General features: G+C 46.3%; 1 protein-coding gene across 14 annotated transcripts in view; it reads left to right on the top strand.

Moving 5' to 3' along the window:
* RBFOX2 (RNA binding fox-1 homolog 2) overlaps window positions 1-23,219 on the top strand; it is a 176,093-nt gene that overhangs the window by 14,809 nt on the left and 138,065 nt on the right. For 13 of the 14 annotated variants that reach the window (XM_076338528.1, XM_076338550.1, XM_076338539.1 and 10 more), the window contains exon 2: window positions 22,500-22,550. The exons of the other annotated variant lie outside the window; for it this stretch is intronic. In XM_076338528.1, coding sequence (XP_076194643.1) covers window positions 22,500-22,550 — 51 coding nt within the window. The remainder of the gene's footprint in view (window positions 1-22,499; window positions 22,551-23,219) is intronic. 14 annotated transcript variants of the gene reach the window in all.

Here is a 23,219-nt window from a genome sequence, read left to right on the forward strand (position 1 = left end):
TTTGGTTCCTGTTCACAGATTTAATCCTTTGTTTTTAGCAGTTAAATATCCCTGTATTCTTTAGCCTAGCCTCCGTTATCATGGATTTGAGCCCTTTTTAAATCCTAATGCATGTAACTGCATAGCATTCACGTTAGGAAGAAAAGTGTGGTGTGAGGTAATGCACAGAGGAATGAAACAACTCCACCAGGTCACCTGTGGAGGAGCAAAAATCTCAGAGCACTGGGTTCAGTGGGCCATCCTTCCTCCCCTAGTTTGAACTAGGTGGCCTCCTAGCTTAATTGCTGCCCACTCCATCTAAGAATGGTCCTTGGAGGGCGTTGGGAACGCATGGTGAGTTGCACACTGCTACCATCTTGTGCTGCATCAGCTTGCTGTGTTAACAGAAGGTACGCTCTGCAGCATTTTAACTACAGCATCTTTCCCTAGCACCAAAATTCACTTAAAATAAAATACATATATGGATCTGCATCCTGTTGTTAGAGATGTTTCAGATTTTCTTTAGACATGTGCAAAATAAGTGGTATGGTGGAAAAGGTTGTATAGGTTTCTCTTCTCTTTTTTTAATGCCCTCTTCCATGAGTCTACGTAGCTTGTGAGACTGGGATGATACTGTGTGCTTAGCCTTGCAACCAGTTTGGAAATCTGGGCTTCACCATGCCACGCTTGCTTTTCTTGTCTGTTTGCTTCAAGTTTTTTATGTGGAGTTTACAGGTATTGGTGCTGTTTGCATAGCAGAAAGTGTCCCTGTGTAGCAGCTGATGAGTGGATGACAAACAGCTGATTAAGCCAAACCTTCAAAAGGCTTTTGAAAAAAAAATAGTAGTATTAAATTTATGCTTTGCAAATGTTGTATCAGTACTACTGGGTTAAGCTGTGTTAGGCCACCTGGTGTAGGTTGGTCTGATTGATAACACCCCTTTGCTCTGGGCCACCAAGGGCTTGTGTCTGTGGGGTATCTACAGTAGGCACAGCCCCTGTGTAGTGACTCCCTGTGTTGGGGTGCACAGTGGGAAACCTTACCTTGAGGCTAAGCTGATCTGATGGTGATCCTTTCCCTCTGCTCTCCATTTGGCTCTGAGTTTCTTTTTTGTGATATCATAGAAAATGAGCAATGCCAAAGAGAATGAGTTTATCACTAAATCCAGCTGACTCCACTGTGGTGGATGTTGTGGCTGTCTGCTTGCTAGGTCATGTTTAAAAAGAGGGGATGGCTTGTGAACCCACTGTTTGTTTGGGAAAGGGTGTGGGACTGTGCCTTTTGGATCCTGCCATGTGTTGGAGTAGTTTGTCCGTAATGCACAACTTTGCTCTTAGTGTGCAGCAACTGCATCTTCCACGGTAGTTTAAACTGATCTGCAGATTAGCCTGAGGTACTGCAGGCCTGACCTCTGTGCCGTGGTGCTGGGAGCAAGGGACACAGGGCACCAGCAGCTGCCTGGGGACTCAAGTTGTCCTAGGGGGCTGTGGCATGCTGGAAGGGTGCAGGTGCCAGGAAGGTCCTGCCTGTGGGTGCAGCTGGGAGGAGGGGAGATGCTTGTGGCTAAGACCATGACAGGTAGCCCCAAATGCTGAAGGGCTAAAGTAAAGCAGTAAATCAGCAGGATTTTTCTGTGTGCGCGTGCAGCAATGATGGCAAAACTTTTCTCTGTGATACTGATCTTTTTTTTTTTTTTTTTTTTTCAAATCAGTAACTGCATGGTTGACTTTCTGGAGCCTGGGAGACTCAGGGAATGAATGACCTGAAAGGAGACTCTGGTAGTGTTGTAGAAAGAGAAGCTGTTGAAGAAGCTGGAGTGCCTCTGCTTGCCTTTGAGAGGGAGGGTGGTGTCGAGTGCTTGCTGTGCCCGTCTCTCCGGTGCCAAGAGCAGCAGTGTGTACGTTGACATGGCACACTGTACCCACAGTGCAGCTGCACGTCTCTTCTGTCACCTGGGCAGCATCTGTAGCTCTCACAAGGGGAGCCCTTTGCATGTTTAGTACCGCCACGCTGCTGTCAACCTCTCTCACACCCGCACCGCTTTAGGAGTGAGGGTTTGTCCTCTCCTCCTGCAGAGGAGGGGGATAAACATTTGTTCGTCTGCGGTTTCTCCGATTAACTGCATTTTCAACTCTGCCTTTGTAGCTGACGCCAGGCCCTCCTTCCCCTCGGCGCGCGTCCGCAACACGCTCATGTGCTGGCACGCGTGTGCTGCCCTTCAAAGCAGACCAAACTTATTAAAATCATTGCTAGTTGCCATGGCAGCTGTTGTCGCTGTGGGCTAATAGGAAAGGCAATTACTGCTGCATGCTGGGGAGCGTACGGGGAGGGTGTGCGCAGGGGGGGACAGGCGACTGCGTGCTGATGAGCTGTGTGACTGATAGATCGGCTGTCACAGTGAGCAAGCAGCAGAGGAGAGAAAGGCCGGAGATGCCCTGTAATGAGGTTTGGCCAAATATGCTGTATTTCCACCTCCTGGGCAGGCTCATTGAGAGATTCCCACCCTTCCTTTGATTGTCAAGGGGAGTCTCGGGCTTGAGATTCATGTTTGCAGCTGGGTGCAGCGCAGTGCTGCTCGGTGACTGTCAGCTGGCCCAGAAACTGAAACGGGGAGCTGGAAAACTTTATACACGTTGAAGAAACTCATCTGGCCCCTTTCCAGCTGCTTCCTCTCTGTAAATATTCCTCCTCAGCTCTTACTTTGCCGTTTCCTGTAGGTTGAAGGTCATGATATAAAATAACTCCAATTTTCTTGGAGTGAGGAGGATCGGTTATGAAAACTGAGGTCAGTTATGTTTCAGGATGCTTCGCTGGTTCTTGTGTGCTGCTGTGCCAGTAGAAGGCCAAAATGTTTTGATTATGGACCTGTGTGTAGACCCCTGTGTATCTGCAGGTGTCGTGTGGTCATATGGCAGATGCTGGGTTTTCATGCTTTTCGTAGTGAATTTAAAGCTAAAGGGAAATTGCATCCTTCATCTTTTGTCACTGAATTTGGGCAGCGTGTGCCCAAGCAGTGCCAGCACTGTTTGTGCCCAATGCAAACATGAGAAAAACAAGGAACATTTTATAGTGAGGAGCTTGTAGGAAATCAACAAATTCCTTGAAAGATTTGAGTTGGGGAAGTAGGTGAGAGCTGTAAGTCTGCAGCTTCTGTAAAAACTCAGGGATACCAAAAACTGCTTTGGCAGTGTTTGACAGAGCCCTGCACCCCCAAATCTCAACCCTCTGTCCCCTCCAATTTCTGCTGCTTTCCTCTTCCCTTGTGCTAGGAAATGGCCTGAGACCTCGTTGCACAGGAGCTTTTCCAGGAAGCCCTCCCTGGCCAGCAAGAGGCACATCACATAAGTTTCTTCTGGCTTCTGGAGTCCATCATGGTGTCAGTGAAGCTAAAACGATGGTTGTGGTCCCCTTTGATGGGGATACAGTCCCAGGAGGTGTGGGGGAGGCTTGTGGTCCAGACAAAGTAAGAAGAATAAAACAGTCCTCTGGGAGCAGGCAAAATCGGGACCTTGTCTGAATTTCTCTCCCTGTTTCGGTTGATCTCCCAGCAGCTGTTTCCAACTGCCCTCCGGATCGTGCCCCGTTGGGATAGCGGCAGTGACTCACTTGGCTAGGATGGTTTCCGCAGCATGCGGGAGCCCAGCTTCCCAGGGAGCTGTGGCACCAGGAAGGGGAAGGTTTCTGGTGCTTTTGATCCCTCAGTAAAGATTATGCTGTGTCTGTTTAATTAGAGACCACTGCTTTCTTCACTGGTGTACTAAATATAAATGGAGGAGCTGGTCTAATATACTCGAAGTTGCAAATGTCAGGAGTCAATAGCTTTATTTTCCTCTCACCAAATCTGATTTGTTTTTAAGTACTACCACTAAATCTAATGATGCAGTGATTCTTGTTTGTTAAAAAGAATGAGAGATCTAGACTGAGAGGGACTTTGTATTCTTCCCCCCCTCTCTCTTGTCCCACCTCTGTTTACAAAGGAAGAACTACTGGTTTGCAGGTGTTTGTACAGTATGATCTGAAGTGTCAAAAGGCTTGATCTAAATATACTGTCTACTAAGTTAGTATTCAGCTAAAATATAGTTGTTAACGTTTTCTCTCTGCATGGTTTTCAGTGCAGATTTGTGCATTCCAAACATTACCTTTGTGACAGTCAGCAGAGTGCCAATAAAAAAATATAAAAAATGCAGTGAAGATAAAGAAGCTGCTGCTGGCGCCCTGGCTTGCGAGGATTTACTTGGGGCTTCGTGTTCGGTTTGGGATTCTTTGTCTGCTAAACTACAGTCTAAGTCCTTGCAGGCCCCAGGGAGATCTGTAATGAGACAGACATTTGTGCTTAAGATGCCTTGCCATGTCTGTCTGCCTGTGCAGAAAAAGGAGTAGGTAGCAAATGAGATATTCCCCCCCCCCCCCGCCCCGGGGGCTCATACTGAGCACAGTGGACCTGATCTCCCTCCATCTGCTTAGCCTTGTACAGTGCCATCGCACATGCTGTTTGCTTGAGCGTGTCTGGCCATAGCGCGATGCCCGGGAAGTACAGCTCGCTGGGACAGTGCTGGCGCTGCTGCAGTGTGAAGTGCTCGGCCCAGAATCAGTCGGTTGGAAAGTCCTTGAGAGCAGAAACGATGGGGAGAACTCCTCATGGTGAAGACTGACTCAGTGCTGTTATCAGCCACCCGGTATGCGGTGAGGCTCTCCGTCTTGCCGTTGGCTGCTGTAACTGCTGTTTATTCGTGGCCTGGCCATTCTTCTGTTCCGGCCAGTGGGATAATGTGGGGTACCTGGTCGCAAGGCAAAGCTGGCTGCTGGGCTGGGGGAGGAGGAGGGAGTGCTCTCATGTGCTGGAGGCATTTTTGCTGTGTTGCAGCATGTGCTGGGGGAGGCATGCCTTAAAAATGGGAGCACCCAGAACATCTGGTTGGTCTGCCAGGTGTCTTCTGGCCTTGAGGCTCAAGGTCTGGCAGAACAGTTTCAGCATTAGATGTGTTTTTGTGGAAAGGGGGAAAGACAAATCCAGAGACACTTTCTGCCCTTCTTGAGGTTTTCCCCTTCCTAGTGGTGGCAAGAAGAAATTGTGTTTCTGAAGTGTGTTGAGTTGTAATCAGTGTGTGCTCTCAGCCTGGGTGAAGGAGACGGAGACTCGTCCCCAGTGTTTCTGTGTGCTCCTGGTCATCAGTAGACGTTACTGACTGGCACAGAGGATTTTTTCCAAAAGCTGTTTCCTCTGCTGCATGATGCAATGTTGAGTCAGTAACCCCGTTGCTTTGAAGGTTAACATTTTTCATATCCCCAACGCTTTTTTATTGTCTTCCCTTATCCCTCTTTTTTTCCCTGCCAGCTTTTCCTATTTTTGATAGACTAATCTAACGCTAGGCTTTCCTAGGGCAGAGCAGTGGCTGCGAGAGATTAGCCTCCGTCCTCTTCTGCTTTAAGCTTTGGGAGCCGGGCTGATGGAGAGCGCATGACCCTCCCGGTGGCTTTTCCTTCCCGGCGGGACACAGGGAGCTGTGTGCGAGGGGAACAAGCGGCGCTGTGTAGCGCGTCGGCACTCCGCTCCCGCTGGTGGCAAGGGCAGGCAGGGCTCGCCAGCTCCTGCCAGCGTGGCCCGGTTCGGTGAGCCGGTGGCTTTCCCAGGCAGCGCGGGGCTTGCCTACCCGCATGGTGCTCACACCCCGGCTTCCCGTTTTGACCCCGATGTAGGCGCGTGGGGTGGCTAAAAGCGATGCAAGCTAGCTTCGTCTTTCTTCGCTGCGGTTGTAAGCGAGCGGGGTGCCTGAATTATTCACTCCTCCTCGGCCTGCTGTTCCTATTGAATTCCCCATGTCGGGGCACCCTGCCAGCACCCGGTGATGAATTCATTGCTGCGCCTGCCCCGGGGGCACCCCGCGCAGTGTGTGTTCGGGGGAGCGGGTCTGGGGAGGGGAGGGGGGTGGCAGCGCGCGCCAGGCTCGCCCTGGAGTTTTGTAGCTTCCGTGGGTCGGTGAGACTGGGTTGCCCCACGGTCTTTCCGTCCGCGGCGTAGGTGGGTGCCGGCCCTTTCACTGCTTGAAGGGTTGTTGGCAGGTTTGTGTGTGTTTATATCTGTCTCTGCCTTGCAGCCGTGCTGAAGTCTGCCCCGGCTCCCGGGTCCTAATCTTTTTCTACCATCTCTCCATATGCGGTATCTGGTATCCTATCTGTATTTCATCTTCGTGGCATGGATTTCTCTGCAAACCACGTCCTTTTTTTTTTTACACACAATTTTCAGGGGTGGTTGTGCTAAAAAGCAGTCACGCTTCACATTTTCTGAGAGGAAATGTTTCCTTTATTGTCCTAATGGAAACCATTTCCCATTCGCCTATGATGTTAGTCTTATTAATCTGAATAATTTTGTTGTTAAATGTTTAAAAGTTCTCTACTTGTTCACATTATCACAACTCATAAAAGCTACCAAAGGCACGTTTTATACTTTTGGAGGAGATTATCACTTCTCTTTGCAAGAACTTCTGGATGTGTGTTTGGTACCATCTTTGTTGTGTTGATCACAGCTCTGCTTTGTTCCTCTATATTTTCTTTTTTAAGCAATTACAGCAGGTGGCTGGTCCCTGGGGAAACTTCCTTTGACCAGAGTGCTCTCTGGTCCCAGTTGATGGGGTCGGATGGAGTTTCAGGTCCTCCTCCTGGCTGCACAGAGGAGTGTTTTTTGACCTCTAATTGGATCATGTAAATCAGCTCTTTCTTTGTCTCATCCTCATTGTCCAGAATCTCCTTCTGGTGATTTTGATGGATAAATCAGCCTTGACATTGGATTGAATTTTTGTTTGGTAGCTATGTTGATATTTAAAAACTAGTGTATCTGATGAGCAAAATAGGGGTAATCAGAATTGTGACCAAAAATTTCCCTCAAAAACTGATTTCTGTAGTAGAAGTGATATGTAAATGATTGAGTACAAAGTGGCAGGGACTTCCCCCCCCCCCCCCCAAAATCCTGTGCTGTTACAGCCCTCAGGGATTTTAGTGTTTGATAAAGTGCTTTGGGGTCCCTAGGGTCTGACAGATGCTGAAGAAAATGGAGCTTCTTTCCAGAGAGAAACCCAGTCCTTTCACACCAGAGCAAATGCTGGATACTGGAGGGGTGCACCTTTCTGTTGGCCAGTGGGAAGCTTTTCCTGACGAACATCAGCCCCTCAGCCAAAGGCAAAGTCTTTCAGAGTTGCTGCTCGTCTCCCTGGCCTCAGTTTGCAGTGTGTGGCTATGATGGGGAACCCGGGGGGAAGGATGTGCTGTCCTTCTTTTCCCCTCCTTCAACTCTTATGCCTGGAGCAGTGGAGTATGCTGTTACCTCTGAAGTGATGGCTGCAATATCACTTGCTGTGTCTTCTCTGCAGCAAGCAGCAGAGGGGACTTGAAGTGATTCAATGGAGAGAGAAGCAAAACAAACCCCAGGAAAGCCTAGATCATTGCATGTGTCCATGAACATTGAACGGCTATTGAATCAAAAAGGCTAGTAGGAAGGGAACAGAGGGTAAAGTCACCTGTTTTGTCCTTCATACAGGCAGGAATGGAGAGAGGAGTAGTATTCCCTGTCAACAGAGGAGAGGGAAATGTCTGAAACAAGCTTCCTCCTATTGCTTTTAAAGTTGGATGAGTGGAAAGGAGACAACAAGTTGCAAAGGTGTGAAGCCTGCAGTGGTGTTCATGCAGCAACCAGGAGGTCTGGGGCTGCACTTCCCCATTAGCACACAGGGCGTGCAAATGTGTGTTTGCTGTGGGCAAAAGCATTCAGCCCCTCCAGAAGCAAATACAAAAGCTGATGGACTGGGAGTCGTGAATGGCGAGGCCTACATGTAGTCAGCTGAGAAGCTAAGCTTTATTGTAATACGTGGCTTCTAGGATGCAGGAGAGAGCTACAATTGCCATCACCAGAGTTTGGGGCTGTACGCTTTTATATTATCTTTGTGTAGTAGAGATGTTAAGTTTTGGAGCTTCTCATTTATACCCATTTTGGCTTTAGTAACGGCAGCAGGAGAAAGGGAAAACTTGTTCTTCTTCCTTCCCTCTTTTTTCTTCCCCCAGGAGATTTTTGACTGTTTCCGGAAGGGAGCAGACTTCCGGCTCCTTCCCTCGTACTCCTGATCCGACTGAAGAGCAGTGGGGGGAGAGAAGCAATCTCATTCATTCTGTTGATTTGCATGTGTTCAACCCTTCTGTCCTGAATCTGTACAGTGCCTTTCTCTGCGGCTGATGACAGCTTTCCCATGCAGCAGCAGCATCCGTGTGAAATTCCAGCATCTCTAAATTTTTTTTTTGCTGCTGCTGCTTTAAAGCTGCAGGTAATCCTCCAGGCACCAGTGCTGTCTTTCAATAGACTGACTGATGCAATGCTGTCTTCATATGGGATGGGATTTGAGAGGTTCGGTGTTTCACTTGGGAGGATTACAAGCTTCATTCTGTCACATTTATACACTGCAGGTGGTAGTGTTGGTGCCTTAATACTTGATTTTTGGCACTAGGAAGATGCACTGTAAATGCAGCAATTTTTCTAGGCCTTTCTTCCTTTCTGTGACAGTTTTAGTGCTGCAAAATCCCCACTGGTGTTGGTGGTTGCCTACAAAGTTTAGGGATCTGTTATGTTTCAGTTTTGGTCAGGTTCATATATAGGTATGTGTAATGTGCACAAGTGTATATTTTATATACACACACATTATCTTCTGCAGTCATAGTTTAGGTGCTTTCTTGTAATGCACTAAGAAATGTGAGTAATCTCATGAGATGATGTTTGTGGTTTCCTATCCTCTTTAGGAAAAGCATTATATGCTTCTTCAAGATTGTTTTTGAAGATTTCTGTTCACTTCTTTAATGTAAATGAAAGGTTTCGCTACATGTTTTTGTTAGAGGATTTGAAGTGAGCATGTGCCTACTACTCCTAGAAAGTTATGAAGTTTGTGATGCTCCTTGGCTTCAAGAGTAATGTGTTTTGCAGTATGACCTGTGTAAAAGTTCACCCTGAGATCTGCTTAGCCATTTGTATGGAGAACTGCAGTGTTTCAAGGCATGAAATTGTCAGCTTCAGTTTATGTGTGATTTGGAGTTTTCTAACAGCTGAAGTCTTGTGCTGTCACTGTGTCACCATCCTGTAGTCCAACTGAGAGGTAATGGGAGCATTAATCATTGAAGCCAGGTCATATTCCAAGCTGAGGTAGAGTCTCTCAGCTCTTGGATGTGTGTGGTTCTTGGACACGTGCAGATCTTGTTATCGGAGGCTGTAGCATCAGGCAGAGAAGCAGAAACATTTCTAAAATATGGCATAGCTCTGACTGAAGATGCGTATTTTTAGGATGCTAAATAGTGAAGTCTTCTGTGTGCCTTATCCCACCATCAACATTGTCCCTAGAATCGGTGTCAGCCAATACTTTGCAGTTGGTCTTGTCAAATCCTTGGCATCTCTTTGCGACAGTAGTGTATAGGCCTGTAGCGAAGAGTGGTGCTTTTTGTCTGAAAGTCATGGAGGTCACAAATCCAAAGCACTGAAAACAGAAGGGGTCTATGTGTGTTTTTGCAAATCCAGCAGAGAAAAAAAATATTAGCATCTGTTTTTATGGGTCCTCCCCAGTTACTGTTCTGAAAACTAACTACCAAGTGTGGGTAGATTTACTTGACAAAAATGCCTTTTCCCTCCTGGATTCTCACAATTCTGTAAATAATTAACAGAACAAGCATGACGGATTGGTTTTGGATACCCATGGCTGCTATCTATAGAGCATCCCTTTGCTCATGAAAACTCACGTAAGCACCTCCACTCTTTGGTAGGGCAGCAGCAGACTTGAGTTGCTCCCTGCTTCTGAGGGATGAAGAAAGGAGAAGAGTATGAGCAAACATCACCTGTATCTGGTTAGGCCATACAGTATTGGAGACGTTTTGGCATGAGGAAGGGAAGCCATGAAATGTGATCAGAAATAAGACTTTATTCTGCTGCCTCAGATGACTGCTTGATGTTTCCTGTGATCAGTTCTTCAAGGGAGTAAAAACTGAATCTTAAAGCAGTGTTAAAGATGCCTGTGTAAAAGGCTCTGAAATGCATGGAGGTCAAGGATTGGTAGTTTCTAAGAAGGAGGCTTGTCAGCAAAGCTCACGTTGTTGCAGTTTCATCATTGGTTAAGCTGATCTAAGACTATGTTTTCATTGAATGAGGAGCCCTGCTTTCTCCCTGACTCCAACCACGTGGTCCTACACCCTCCCTTGTACAGGTGTTAGGGATTATGTGGCCTGCAGCAACCACCTTTGTTCATGAAAGTAATCCTTCTCCTTTTTGAGGGTTTAGTTTCCAGGAGGATCAGCAAGCTGATCTGACTTGCTGTATTCTTCTGTGATCCCTACCGTGCATGCAAGAGATGAGACAGGGATGCACACTTGGGAGCAGGAGGGGAAAAACCTGGGTGATCCCCTTTGTTAGTAGTGTGACTTTTGAGGTTGGCTTAATCTGACTGTAGAAACCATTCTCTTAGAAGGTGTTTCGTATCACTGTGTAGCTCAAGGGAGTTGAATTTTAATCTCTTTATACTTGGGCCGAGCAGTTGTTACCGAGAGTGCAGAAGGAAGGAGCAAGTAGAACTGAATTTATAGGGCTGCAACTGTCTAGAGCTTTGAATAAAAATGTTGGCTATATTTACAAAGAAACCTTGAGAAATAAAACAAAAAAGGCAGTCGTTCTTTGGCATGGGTTGAAGCTTTGACTGGCCCTCTCGTCTGCTGTTTGCCACGGTGCCTTCGGTCTACTCCAGTTCAGGAGTTTGCTATAGTGCCAGTTTCTCTGTACATAATTTAAGCTGTTTGTGTGTTCAGTGGGAGGGTGGCTCCCTTTTTTGCTTCCTTCATCTGAATGTGCTGCATAGGAAGATACACGATGCTGTAATTCCAGGAGCCGAGTGTTTTTAGATCTTTTCTGTTCTGCATTTCATCTGTAGGCTCAGGGAGGGAAATGTAACTTCTTAATGCAAAGAATTCCCCAGGGATTACACACAGAAGAGGTTTTTAGACTAAATTGTGAAGGAAATGAGTTTTATGTGAATGTGCTGTGACAATTCCTTCCTATGCGTGCACGCTTACAAACCAAGCAGTAATTTTGATCGCATTTAGAAGTTGGTAGAATTGTAATGCTATCACCTTCCTAAAAACTTCATGAAAAATGGTGATGGGTTGCAGGGGGGAGAGATGCAGACGAGTGCCCCACAGAGGGCAAGGTGGTCAGGACTCATGGATTACAAACTCCATATGGAGCAGGCAGATGGATTGGTCTGGCCACAGCGTGTGCTCCCTTCTGCCCGGCGGGACCATGGCAGGGGACATGGTGAGGGGGGCTGTGGTTATAGCTGCGGGAGGCTGGGATGGGAAGCGGCCGGGGGGCAGGGGATACAAATCTGTGAGGAACTAGTTTTGGTTAGTTTCACTGCTGGTAGAGTGGCTTGTTTATTACATTGTCTTGCAGGAGGGGAAGGGAGGGAGCTTTGCTTTTGTGTGGTGCTGGCAGGAATGTGCAATCTGGGGGTTTTGAGACCTTCTGGGGAGGTGTGTGGGTCTTCTTCCAGTGGCTTCAGACTATCCATAAAGACAATAGGGTGGAACTGGGGCTCTGTAAGGAGGTTGTCTCCTGTTTCTGAGGACTTCCTGGGCTTTAACTAAACCTAAAGCTGGTAAAATGAGAGAAATGCATTGCAGGCTTGTGGAATGCTGCAGGCAAGAACTGTGTCTGTCTTCTGCCTGTTCGGCAGACCCAGGTCTTGCAGCCTCCTAGGTGCCTTGGGTGCAGCAGACTGGTGTTTTAATGCTGCAGTCACCGCAAAGATCTCTGGCACCTGTCTTGACCTTTCACAGGCCCGATTTGTTCCTGTGACCTCTTGCTGTTTAATTGCAATCTTATTTTTGTGGTTGACGGCAATATTTAAACACGGGATGTACAATAGTATAAGAATATCCAATGCCAGAGACTGCTGGCAGTCTCTCACTTCATTTTTCCATTAATACATAAAGTTCTTGACCCTTGTGGGTGGAATACAGGCAGCAGCAGCAGTAGCTTTTCCCTTATAAGCAGGGCTAGCACTCCCATCTGGACCAAACTGAAGAATTCAGACCACTTACAGATACCTCGCTTGGATAATTTTGCTCTCCACAGTAACACGATCTGTCTTAGAAATGCCTTCAGAGTGGCTTGCCTTGCTTCTGTGTGCAACAAAATGGAAACAGTAACTTATGGTAAATGCTTTGTTTTGTCCCCACAGCTGGTTTGGGTGGTGGTTTGTTTTGAATCGTCCTCTCCTTGCAGAGCACTCTTCCTACTTTTTTGGATGCAGCCATCCAAATGAAGGGCAGGTCTTTCTTCCTTTCTCTAAAAATTTCAAAACAAAGCACGTACTGAAACTCCTCTCAAAACTATTCCAGAGAGGAGGTGTTCCTCCTTTGAGAGGGAAGGAGATTCTTTGATTAGTGCTCCCTTCCTCCCTGTTTTAACCCCTTTCTAGCTATGACCATTACCTGCACGGGGATGCTTCATTCCTCCAGCATAAGTTATTTGGCTAGGTTGGGGCATCAGCAATAGCCTGCTATACTGGACAGTTTGTCTAGGGTGGGTATTTCTGACAGCTTAGGCAGGATTTCTCTCTTTTTGTATACTCAGTAGAGAGGTGTGACTACAGCTACCATGCTGGCATCTCGGGGCAATCGTGTTTAGCAATAGTTAGCTTCGCAGGAGCAGTGAGGAGGTTTGTATAACAGAAGTGGATTCCAAGCAGTCTTTGGTTAATGGTTGAGAAAAACTGTTATTTTAAGACTTTATTTTTATGAATTGCACTCCAGTTATAGAGGGCCTCGGCATGTGGCCACATCCCATCCAGACTGTCTGTGGCCCACAAAGAGATAGCACTCAGTTACAAGGTGGATGTAAAAAGAAAAGCAAAGGTGTGTTTTCTGTAGTGGAATGACATTGTGTTATAGCAGAAATCAGTCATGTTACTTTTCATATGTAATTGCTTAATTTGGATGTTGAAAGGTTAGCTTTGATTTTGTTTTGATATGTTTCTACATTTTTGTAGGCACGTGTGTAGCACTCGGCTGTCTAATTAGAAGAAAAACCCTGAAAAATACTGATGTGGGGGGAGAGGTGAATAAAGGTAAAAGCAAGGAGGGAAGGGTAAAAGCCCTGCAGGCTTTACTTCCTTGTGGAGATAGCAACCCTTGCAAGGGAGTACCTCTCTAATAAACTGTTACATGGTGATTTATTCTGGTAAAATTCAATAGTCATGACCTCTCCTTTTCCCTTTTAAAATACAAGCGAATGGCATTTTGGAGACAGACACCCTCTTTGTCTCCAGAACATGTGCTGAGGCACTAACGGGCTGTCCCAGTCCTTATCAGAAAGAGCCCTTCGGGGGTTGGAAACAGCTGGATCAGTCTCTGTCACCCTTCTGGTTCTTGGTACCTCTGAGGCAGCAGGGGAGCATCATCGTGATGATGTGCTTCACATCGTGGTCTTTGCGTCCTCTTAAGAACAGAATTAAATCTCTGGTGTGCATCTGGAATATTTGTCTCCGCTGGAGTGGATTCTCTTCCATCCGTGCGCTGATTTTTGGCACAGAAATGAGAGCTTCCAAGGGGCCAAAATTCCAGGTGAGCCTTCAATGTGCACATCTCCCATTTGTGGATGTTCTACCTGCAGTTGGACTCGCTGTCCATGTTTTCCCAATGTTGGTCTTACTAGGTGTGAATAGTGCCCTGGGCACTCTTTCACCAGCACTGCTTCTGAAGCAGTGTGCAACCCAGGGGGCGGAAGATTCAGTCTTTTCCTGTCCCTTGTGATGCCACTTTGGGATGCCCATTGTGAGCAGAGGGGGCTGCTGTGCCGCGCAAGCCGCCCTCGCAGCACTCGAGGGTGTTTGTTCCCTTGTATAGATGAGGGGGTTCGTTCCCTTGTATAGATGCCCTTTTGTTCCCTGCGGTTGCAGGGAGAGGAGCTTTCCAGGAGGGGGATGAAGAGGCCAAGCTTCATGGTCTTAAGAGTGGATTTATTTTTTTTATTTTGGGAGGGAAGGCCTGGGAGTTGTTTCTGTCTGACTGTTTCCAGATGGTGCTGCTGGAACACAAAGATTTCTAGTGTGTTTGGGATGGCGGCGGCCGAGACCCCCAGCCCCCCCCGGCGCTTCCTGTGCAGCTCCACAATCCTGCGGGCTTAATCAGAACCAGCCCTGGCTGCTGAGGCACTCCTGAAGCCTGCCTTTTCTTCACCCTGCATCCCAAGCCCTGTGCTTCCTCCCTCCTCTGGGCTTTTTAACCCCTTGCCATTATAGCTCCTGCCCTTCAGCCTTCCCGCCTCGCTTCTCCCCTTTCTCCTGGGCCAGCAGGCTGGCTGCAGGCACTTGCAGTGCCCTGGAGATGAAACTGCATTTGGCTAGACTGCTCGAAGAAATTATGTCTTTGGGGAAGGGGGAGCTGGTTTGTAACATGAAGCTGGGAAAATAACTTCTGTAACTATCTAGGGCGGCTTATGCAATCAGGCCAGCATGTCCAGGGCACAGAAAATTTCTCTCACACCTATTTGCCTGCAGGAGTTGGTATACAGCATGATTTTGTCTGAATCGTGCTGTTGTGCCTCTATCTCTTTTTCATGCTAATTTCCCTAAAAGCAAGGCAGGTTTAGTTTTATATCACAGCCTCTTCGCACCCAACCAACAAATTAGTTTCAGCTTCTCTTCTGCAGGTAATATAACAACTATAATTTCGTTCTGGGAAGTAGGAGTACTCTTCTTTCCTTTTAGCCTTTCAGCAACAGCCTCTGAATATCTGCAAAAGATCAGCCAAGAAGCTTGTGCTCAACTGACTTCCCTTCTGGATCTGAGGTTTATCATCTCCTTCATTCTGTTCTCTCCTGTATTCTCCATCCTGTTTTTTGAGAAAGCAGAAGCAATGAAGCCGTCTACTAAGGCAAAACTCTGTAGTCCTCTTCACCTTGTGAAAGCTTGTAGCCATTGTGTTTGAGCAAGCCGGGTTTTCATGCGTGAGCATGTTGCCTTGTAATGACTGGCTTAGCATGAATTACATGTGAAATGTTTCCTCAGCTCCATGTAACAATTGTGGCACCCAAAGGTGCCCCCAGTGCTGGATTTTAAAGCCTTGTTATGAGCCCTGTCCTATTTCTGTTGAGCAAGAGTGAAAGTGAAGATGAGCTGCCATTTTAAAATGCTTCTGCCTACTAAAAGAGGAGGGAAATCAATATTCCGTGCTATTGACTTACATGCATGCAGAGTGTCCTTGTATTTGGTGGATCATAGATGTCACACTGTGCACAGTATTCCCAGGGGCTTTAACTTGCACTGGATCTATTGTTGCCAGCGGAGGTCATGGACCAGCAGAGGCAGGCTGTATTTCCTTTAGGCCCAGAGCAGTATGAGGATGCTGCCATATGTAGTCCAAAAAAGTGTATGTTTTGCACATTTAAATTACACTAATGAAATCTCATCTCTTTGAGAAGCTGAAAACACCCCTTGGCTGATCTGGAAAATGGAAAACCCAGTTGGTGGAAAACTGTTTCTGACCTCCAGAAAGCTACTTCCATTACTTGAGTCAGGGAAGATTCTGTGGTGTTATAAAGAATTTCCATAAAATCAATTTTAGCTTTTCCATTTTAGCTGTGGAAGTGCTTTCTGTGTATGAAAATCCCCCTTCCCTCTGTAAAATTAGACATTTGTATTGTAACTTCATATGGATGCTGTCAGCTTAAAACCTGAGTGTGCATTTGTAAACTTGTTGCATGCTGAATTTTTTAACAGACCTGCAACTTTAAAAACCATCTTTCTGTGTGATTTGGTCAGATGTATATTTGTATGTATTCTGTTCTGCAGCTTCTGCTATGCCAACCAGTTATTGTTCCTGTAGTATATATAGGGTTTCTTGGAACAGAAGTGCCAGGAGGTTGGAGTTAAGAAAATATGTATTTCAGATACAGAAAATCACACCGACACATTTGGGTGGCTTTACGGGGGCTCTGTTCAACAGGGGTGCAGCCTCCCCCAGAATTGTCCTGTTCTGTCTTGCTGGCCACCTCGTGGGCTTGCCTAGCTAATTGCTCCAAACTATTCAAACTCTGGTCAGGGCAGAAGGCTATTTTTATTAATCTGACATCACCTTCCTTTCTCGTCTTCACTGTGTCACTGGGCTTCCCGCCCACGGAGCCTCTGGCAGGCCTGCAGGCCCCACGGAGGGTCACAGGCTGCCTGGGGCTGCGGGGTACCGTGTCCCCACTACAGAGGTGGGCGTCTGGCTTTGGAGAGCTGTGGGCTGGCAAAGCCTTGGGGGCTGGTGTGGGCTCCCGCTCAGGGGACCCACTTGTGCTGGGGGTCCGGGGCGGGTGAGAGGCCGGAGGTGGGGAACCCCGGTGGCCGCCCCCCAGGGATCCAGGGCCCTGTGAGGAGGCGGTTGGCCCGGCACAGGAGCTCTCCTATCCCACATGTCTGACATCATGCTGACTCCTGCTGAAAACACTATATTTTTAGGAGAAGGGGAAACCTGGGCGGGGGGGGGCTGGGCTGGAGGCCACTATCACTGTGACAACAGGGCCAGAATTCCAGGAAGGAAGAGGGGCCGGATGGGCCTCCATCCCGGCCTCCGCCAGGCCCCGGCCGCCAGGCCCTGGAACAGGGAGCCCGTGGGTGCTTCCCTGCTCCCTCAGGGCCAGCCGCCGGCATCAGGCACCCCGTGGCCGGAGCATCGTGCTGGCGGCAGCACCTCTGGTTTTCCGTCCCTCAAGGAGTGGCCTCAGTAATCTGGGCGGGTGTGGGAAGCCGGGGCCCTGCCAGCTGGTGTGCGTCTTCCCTTGCCATCAAGGACAGTGGGGTGCAGTGTACTTGGTGTGGCGCCTTTTATCAAAATCTTGGGCTTTTAGTCCTCAAATACACTTTAAAAAAAAAAGGGGGGGGGGGGGATGTGTGAGGAGTAAAATGTAAGCCCTGTTACTTGCGTCCCTATAAGCACAGGTTGTTGATGTCAGGACACTTAACAAGGAAGGAAATAAATGGAAGTCCTTTGCTAGATGACGTCTGCGCGTCTGGAAACGGCCAAAGCTGAAAAGCAAGTTTAATTGAAAGTGAAGACAGCTGAAGGGAAGTGTCCCACACTATAGATTCAGTTATTGGAACTGCAGAGTGATTAGCGAGAGCTATATATCAAATTAGGGTAAGTATCAAGGGAGAAGGGTGACATTAAGATCCATTTAAAAACTACTCTAGTTCAGTTTTTCATTAATAATTGGTAGTTCAGCGTTAGATGCTGCTTTTCCCATTAATTTTATCCACAGACAATTTGGGGTAGTGAGATAGCACACACAATCGAGAAGGCAGACTGAATGCATCAGATACACTTGGACAAAGAAACAGATATTGCCTTTTTGTTTATATGCAGTAATTTGTACAAGTAAGGTCTAATGAAGAATTACCTGTTTTCTTGGTAGCTTATAATAAGATCAAGGCATTTACAATTTTACTGGTGCTCTGCCACAGTTAAAGTACTAAAATGCCTTTTTCCAGACCCGCCCCCTCCCTCCTCCAAGCATAGGATTTTTGTCTTTCCCGCTGTGCAAGAAGTAAAGCAAAAAAGATGGTGAAACCACTGGACTACAGTGAACAGTGCTGGGACTCCTGTCTGGCTCGCGAGCTTTACTTTTTTGCAACCATCACTTTCAGAATAACAGCTTAGTTGCCAGTACTTTCAGCCTTTTTTTTTTTTTTTTTGGTAAAGGTCTTATTCTCTCTGTTCTAGAGAAGTGACTTCTGTTTGTCTAGCACAAGCCTCTGATAAACACGTAACTCATGCTATCTCACTGCTTCAAAATCCCATATTGCTTTCAGGAGGAACAAGTAATTTCTTGTCGCCTTTATTTCATTGCTCTGTGTAGTCCAGGGATTTCTGGCTTTCTGGAGCTGGGGCTCTCCCTTGCCACTTCTGTCTAAGCCACCAGATTGCTGTGCTGCTGGTAGCTCTCGGGGGCAGCCGCAGCAGAGGCAGATGAGCTGTTCTCGTGTCGGCTTTGCTGCTGTTGCTCAGAAGCCGGGCAGCGGTTGTGAAACTCTAAAGAATTGCATTAACTTCACTCCCCTTTTCCCAGCATCGTTAGGAAAGCAGGCATGCCACAGACCCAGGGAAGAGAGATTGCTTGGTTGTGTTTCTGAGGTTATCTTTGCAACCAAAAGGACTCGACACTGCAGATTGAAGCTTGGATTCGGCAGGAATTGATTCTCTGGCTGGGGAAGTATGGATGGACTCACTAAGCTAACGGTTCCTGCCAGTGGAGTTTTACTCTGCAGGCTTTAGGTTTAGATCGGCTGTCAAGAAACAATTGCTAATCCGGCCTCACTGATTGTTGCGTCTGGCAAAATGGTGAGTCTGTGATGTAAAATTAATTTGTTCTGGGGTCAAGTTAGGTCAAAGAGAATTATTGCCTTTTTAAGCTAAAATTTAGTTTTATTTTTAAGAAAAGGGTGAGAGGACTTTCAGACCTTCCGTTATGTGTTACAGCTGTAACATTTTCTCCAGAGGACTGACTCTACTCCAGTCCACTGTGGCCTTTCATAAGTTAATAGCACCTGCAGAGCTGTTCATTTCTTACTGGTGTCTGGTTTATGGACAACTCGTGTTAAAAATTAACAAGTTGAGAGGTGTCAAAAACCCAATGACCCCAAAGCCTGGCTGTTCTGCTAGTGCAGGAGCATCTCCTTTGCTCTTGAGTCATCTGCAAATGGCTGTACTGTGTTTACCTTGTGACCTAAGACGGTACCTGTGGCTTGCAGCTTGTGGCAGACCTTACTATTGCAAATGTTAGTGGAAAAGAACTTGTGTTAGCAAGGCTAGGAAGTTAAAGGAGGGGGGAAATTTGAAGTAAAGGAGGCGGTGGGTAAAGGCTTAGTGGATTTGACTGAGTTGTGACTTTCATCCTGTTGAATCCAGTTGGCTGGCACAGAGGCTATTACTGGGGTACAACCACAATGCTCACACGTCCTACAGAAGTGTGGAAGCCCATGCATGACATCATCAATATGGTTTGAATAAAATCACAATATGTGTTGCAGAAAGCTGATGTACTGTATTAGCTTCTAGTTTTTTTCCTTCCTCTCTAAAGCAAATAGCTAGTACCTGAGAAATGCCTTTCAGTGGTAAACAAAGTAATGAAACATCCCAGTGGCAGTTTGATTTGATTTTGCAGGCTAGTGCTGCCTAACTCAATTTCTTTACGAATGTCTGGTTGCATGTTGGTATTGAAAGAGAAATGTAATTGGCAGGAGGGATCCATGAGAGAGATGGAGTTATCTGGGGGTTCCCTCTCCCACCAGGCTGCTGCCAGAAGGCAGGGTCCCTCCATGTTTGTGGGCAGGGTGTTTATCTGTGTTAAGTTCTCCCTCTTTCTTTTCACTTCCATTTTGTGAGATTAGTTTTGTGCGTGTGCAGGCAGAGGAGGAGATTGAACTGTATCCCTGGCCTCTGCTGCCTTAGATTGCCTGCTAACTAACAGGGCTTTTCTGTCTGGATGTTGCTGGACTGTCCTGTTCCAGATGCAGGAGTTTAACGCTTTCACTTCTTACTCTGCTTAGTTTTCAATAAAAGCAAACTCTGTATGGAATAATCATGCAACAGACCCCGGATTCACCATTAGTGACCTGTAAAATTGGCAGCGCTGGAGATTATTGGCAGGAGACAGTTTCCCTAGGTGCTTCCTGCCTTCTCTTGGAGAGTTAAGTTCAATTAGAGCAATGATACACACAGCGGGGATTTTGCAAAGAGTTCAGTACTTGGTGGCAGTGTTCTGTATGAAAGGCAGAGATATCTTTGGCCTTTTTGTGACCCTAATGCTCCAGCTGCTACCCTCTTTTTAACCTCTGCTTTCTCCAAACTCTCGCTTTCCTAATGTAACCTTCTTTCCCCTCTTCTTTTACTTTCTGATGCAACCATAACCCTCAAACATTTTTAGTCTGATTTGTGGGGTTTATCTTCCAGAAAACAAAGTGGAGGTTGCCGGCTGTGTGGTTGGTTTTTTTTCTCTTGTTCTCCCCCCTCAATTTTTCTTGTTTCTTTCTGACCTCTTATGTACTGTGGACTGCCCTCAGATCTCTGTAATTGTCTTTCTCTTCCTTTTCACACTCTCCTGATTTGCTTCTGCTTAAGAAACCGTTCTGTTTCTAGAGGTGGTTTCTGGGCATCCAGGTCCTTTGACTTCAGGAAATCCCACCAAGTTTGTTTTTTGTCTCTTTTCTGCCACAGCCTCGTGGTGACAGTCCCTTTTGTTAGTCCCTGATGTGAAGAACATCATCCTCAGGATAACAATTTCTTTTTCCTTTCTTCATTATAACTTTCTGCTTGTGTTCACTGCCCATATCTTTAGTATCTGCAGTGGTAACTTTTCCATTCATTCCTTATTCTCTGTATGGAAATCCTCCTGGTTTCCAAGGTGTTGACAGAGACTGGCACACAAGCATGTTTGAGGTACTAACCTTGCAGGTGTGCGTACAAGTACTGTTAAAAGCGTACCTGGAATGGTCTTTCAGGAGAAGACCATATCTCCTGATACAAGGTGGACATTTATTACACTTATCTAAGTTGGTAAACTGTAGTGTGTGGGAGAAACAGCTATCAAAGTACTTTCTTATAATATGTACTTACGCTGGGGGAGAAAAGTACTAGCTGTGCATTTTCATCGTGATGTTGCTTGGGTTTTAATTAAGTTTGCAGTTAAAACCCAGAAGCTTGGTGAGACCGTGGTACTGTAGCTGTCAGTCTCCACTTGCTTCTTCCAACCTCTGTGTCTTTCCTTCTGTTTCTGTATTATTTGTGGAGTTTTGTGCTTTACCTGCTTGCTGGCTATTGGTATTTGAGAAGAATGTACTCACAGGGTGGTGAACCTAATTAATTACTGTTAATCCCCAAAACTGGCTGCCAGAAGTTTTGTTGTCTTTGAAGCTCTCATACTGTTCACGTTCCTGTAGCTTTAGCATGACAGCCTGAGGAGAGGCTGGATGTTTCCTGGCAAGTTTCCATGGAGAATCCCCTGGGCAGGTTTGAGGTAAAGAGGAAGAGAGGGAGGACGAATATGAACTTAAAATAGCATTGCTAGTCCCTGTATTGAATTATTAGCACATTGCTTTTTAGCAGAAGTTGTGTTAAAGTGTTCTTGTGTAAACTGTGAAATTGTGCCAGTGGCCACGCACACTGCCCTGTGTAGGGCAGAAGACCTCTCTCTGGTAGGAGCTGGCCTGTTTAACCCAAATATCCCAGCACAAAACCCAAAACATCTCAACAAAAACCTCTTCCTGACAGCAGTCATACATCTTGGTCAGCTTCATGCCCAGAATATCTTTGCTTTTGACAATCTGGGATTGTTTTGCTGTGTTCTGTCAGGGTTTTCCCCTTGGGCCTCTCTCTCCCTCCTCTTACCCAAGAGCTGCTGGAGAAAGTGCAGGGCTGGCTTAGGAGTTCCTCCTCACAAGTCATAACAAGAGATAGGAACAGACTTAAAAACTGATTGTGGGGGGCGGCTGCCTCCTTTCCTCCTCCTAGCATTCTGCCGAGAGTTGCTCGTGAATGCGATGGGGTACCGGGGTGGAATTGATATAGGCTTTGTCTAGTTTAGTGTATCCTCCACCCGGAGAGAAAGATGCACGCATGGGGTGCGTGTGAGCGCCTTCTCCTCATTTCAAATAGGAGGTGTTGGAGGGAGAGTAACAGAAAATAAATTAAGAAGCAGAAATAAACATTTAGGAAATATCGTGAAGTATGTTATCTTAATCCCCGCTGCACTGCTAAAATAGAGACAAGTCTGGGAATTTCATAGAGAAATTCCAGAAGTGTTGGAGGTTCATAGATTCCTGCAGAGCAGGGTGATGGGGCTGCCAATAACACAAACCATGTAGGCTCAGAGTCCCTTCTGGGGTGAAGGAAGAAGGTCTAGAAGATTGATTTCCTGTTGGGACTGCGTGAGGTATTGCTCAGGCTTATTGAGGTGTTTGAAGTTACACTGACTGCTTTTTAAGTTCATGTTAAACTATTAGTATAGTTTTGAAAAGGACAAAACTGACACTTTTATGGCTAACGTTTAGGGAAACATTTCTTCAAGACTGGGCAGGGTGGGCAGAAACTTCTGTAACTTTATATTCTGTTTTGTTCAGTTTTCATGATGGTAAATGAAGTTTGCCTATAAAAATTCTTTGGGGAAATTACAAAAATTATACACAACTGAAATTAGAGGGTAAGGTAGGATTATTTTATGCTTATTTTATGGCTTTGATTTCTTTTTTTCTTTTCCTTCTGCACAATTTGGCATATGCAGTTGAAAATGAATTTTAGGTGTATTGGCTTACATGGAAAATAGGAAGTTAGCAGAATACTTTAATCTTAGCTCATTCTTCCCCCATTTCATGCAGGTTCTTGGTTTTGGCTGAGTTAAGACAGACATATAATTCCTTGGTTTCTCTTCCTTGTGACCACTACATTCACTCTTTGTTTTCTTGTCTTGCAGAACGAGCCTCTGACTTCAGGTTATCATGGATACCCAGCAAGAGACAATCAAGTAAGAGTCTGACTGCAGTAAATGTGTGTGCGTGCGTCTCTGTACACTTATGGATGTTTTGTCCGACGGCTTCCTGGCTGTCTTGTTATGGAGTGGAAATTGTTTTGTTCTGTTGTGGAATGCTTGTGGAGATATATGTGGTAAATTGAATGTTTTTATGGCCTGCAACAGTATGTGGCAACGTGCCTGGCAAGGGGTTAAACATGATCCACATAACCAGCGGCTCAGGAAATTCTTTATTCTTAAAACCATTGTAACTTAAAATCCTTGTCCTAAGCTACCACTGTATCTCCTCAGCGTTAATTAATGTAGATATTCAGTGCCAGAGCATGCTTGGCCCTGTTTTATACTTATTGCTGTAATTCTAGCATCTGGGGAGCAAAACAACACTGAGTTTTTGTGAGAGTCTGCTTTGCTGGTAGAGTAGGGAATGACATGTCCCATTGGATTGTTTCTAGTATCTGTGAACTTGTCTTACCTTCCTTTCAAGTCCTGCAGGGCCCCTGCCCCTTGCTGCTATTCAGGACGTTCTCCTTCTACAGCAGTAAAAATTATACTGTTCAGTGCATTGCATCTGTAAGCATTCTCTTGCCTCCTAGCAGAAGACAGAGAAATCCCAGTTGATGAATTTGCGCAACGGAAGGAGGAGATGCTGTGGAACAAATGAAA

This window comes from Aptenodytes patagonicus, chromosome 1, assembly GCF_965638725.1.
Source record: "Aptenodytes patagonicus chromosome 1, bAptPat1.pri.cur, whole genome shotgun sequence".
In the NCBI taxonomy this organism is placed as follows: Eukaryota; Metazoa; Chordata; class Aves; order Sphenisciformes; family Spheniscidae; genus Aptenodytes; species Aptenodytes patagonicus.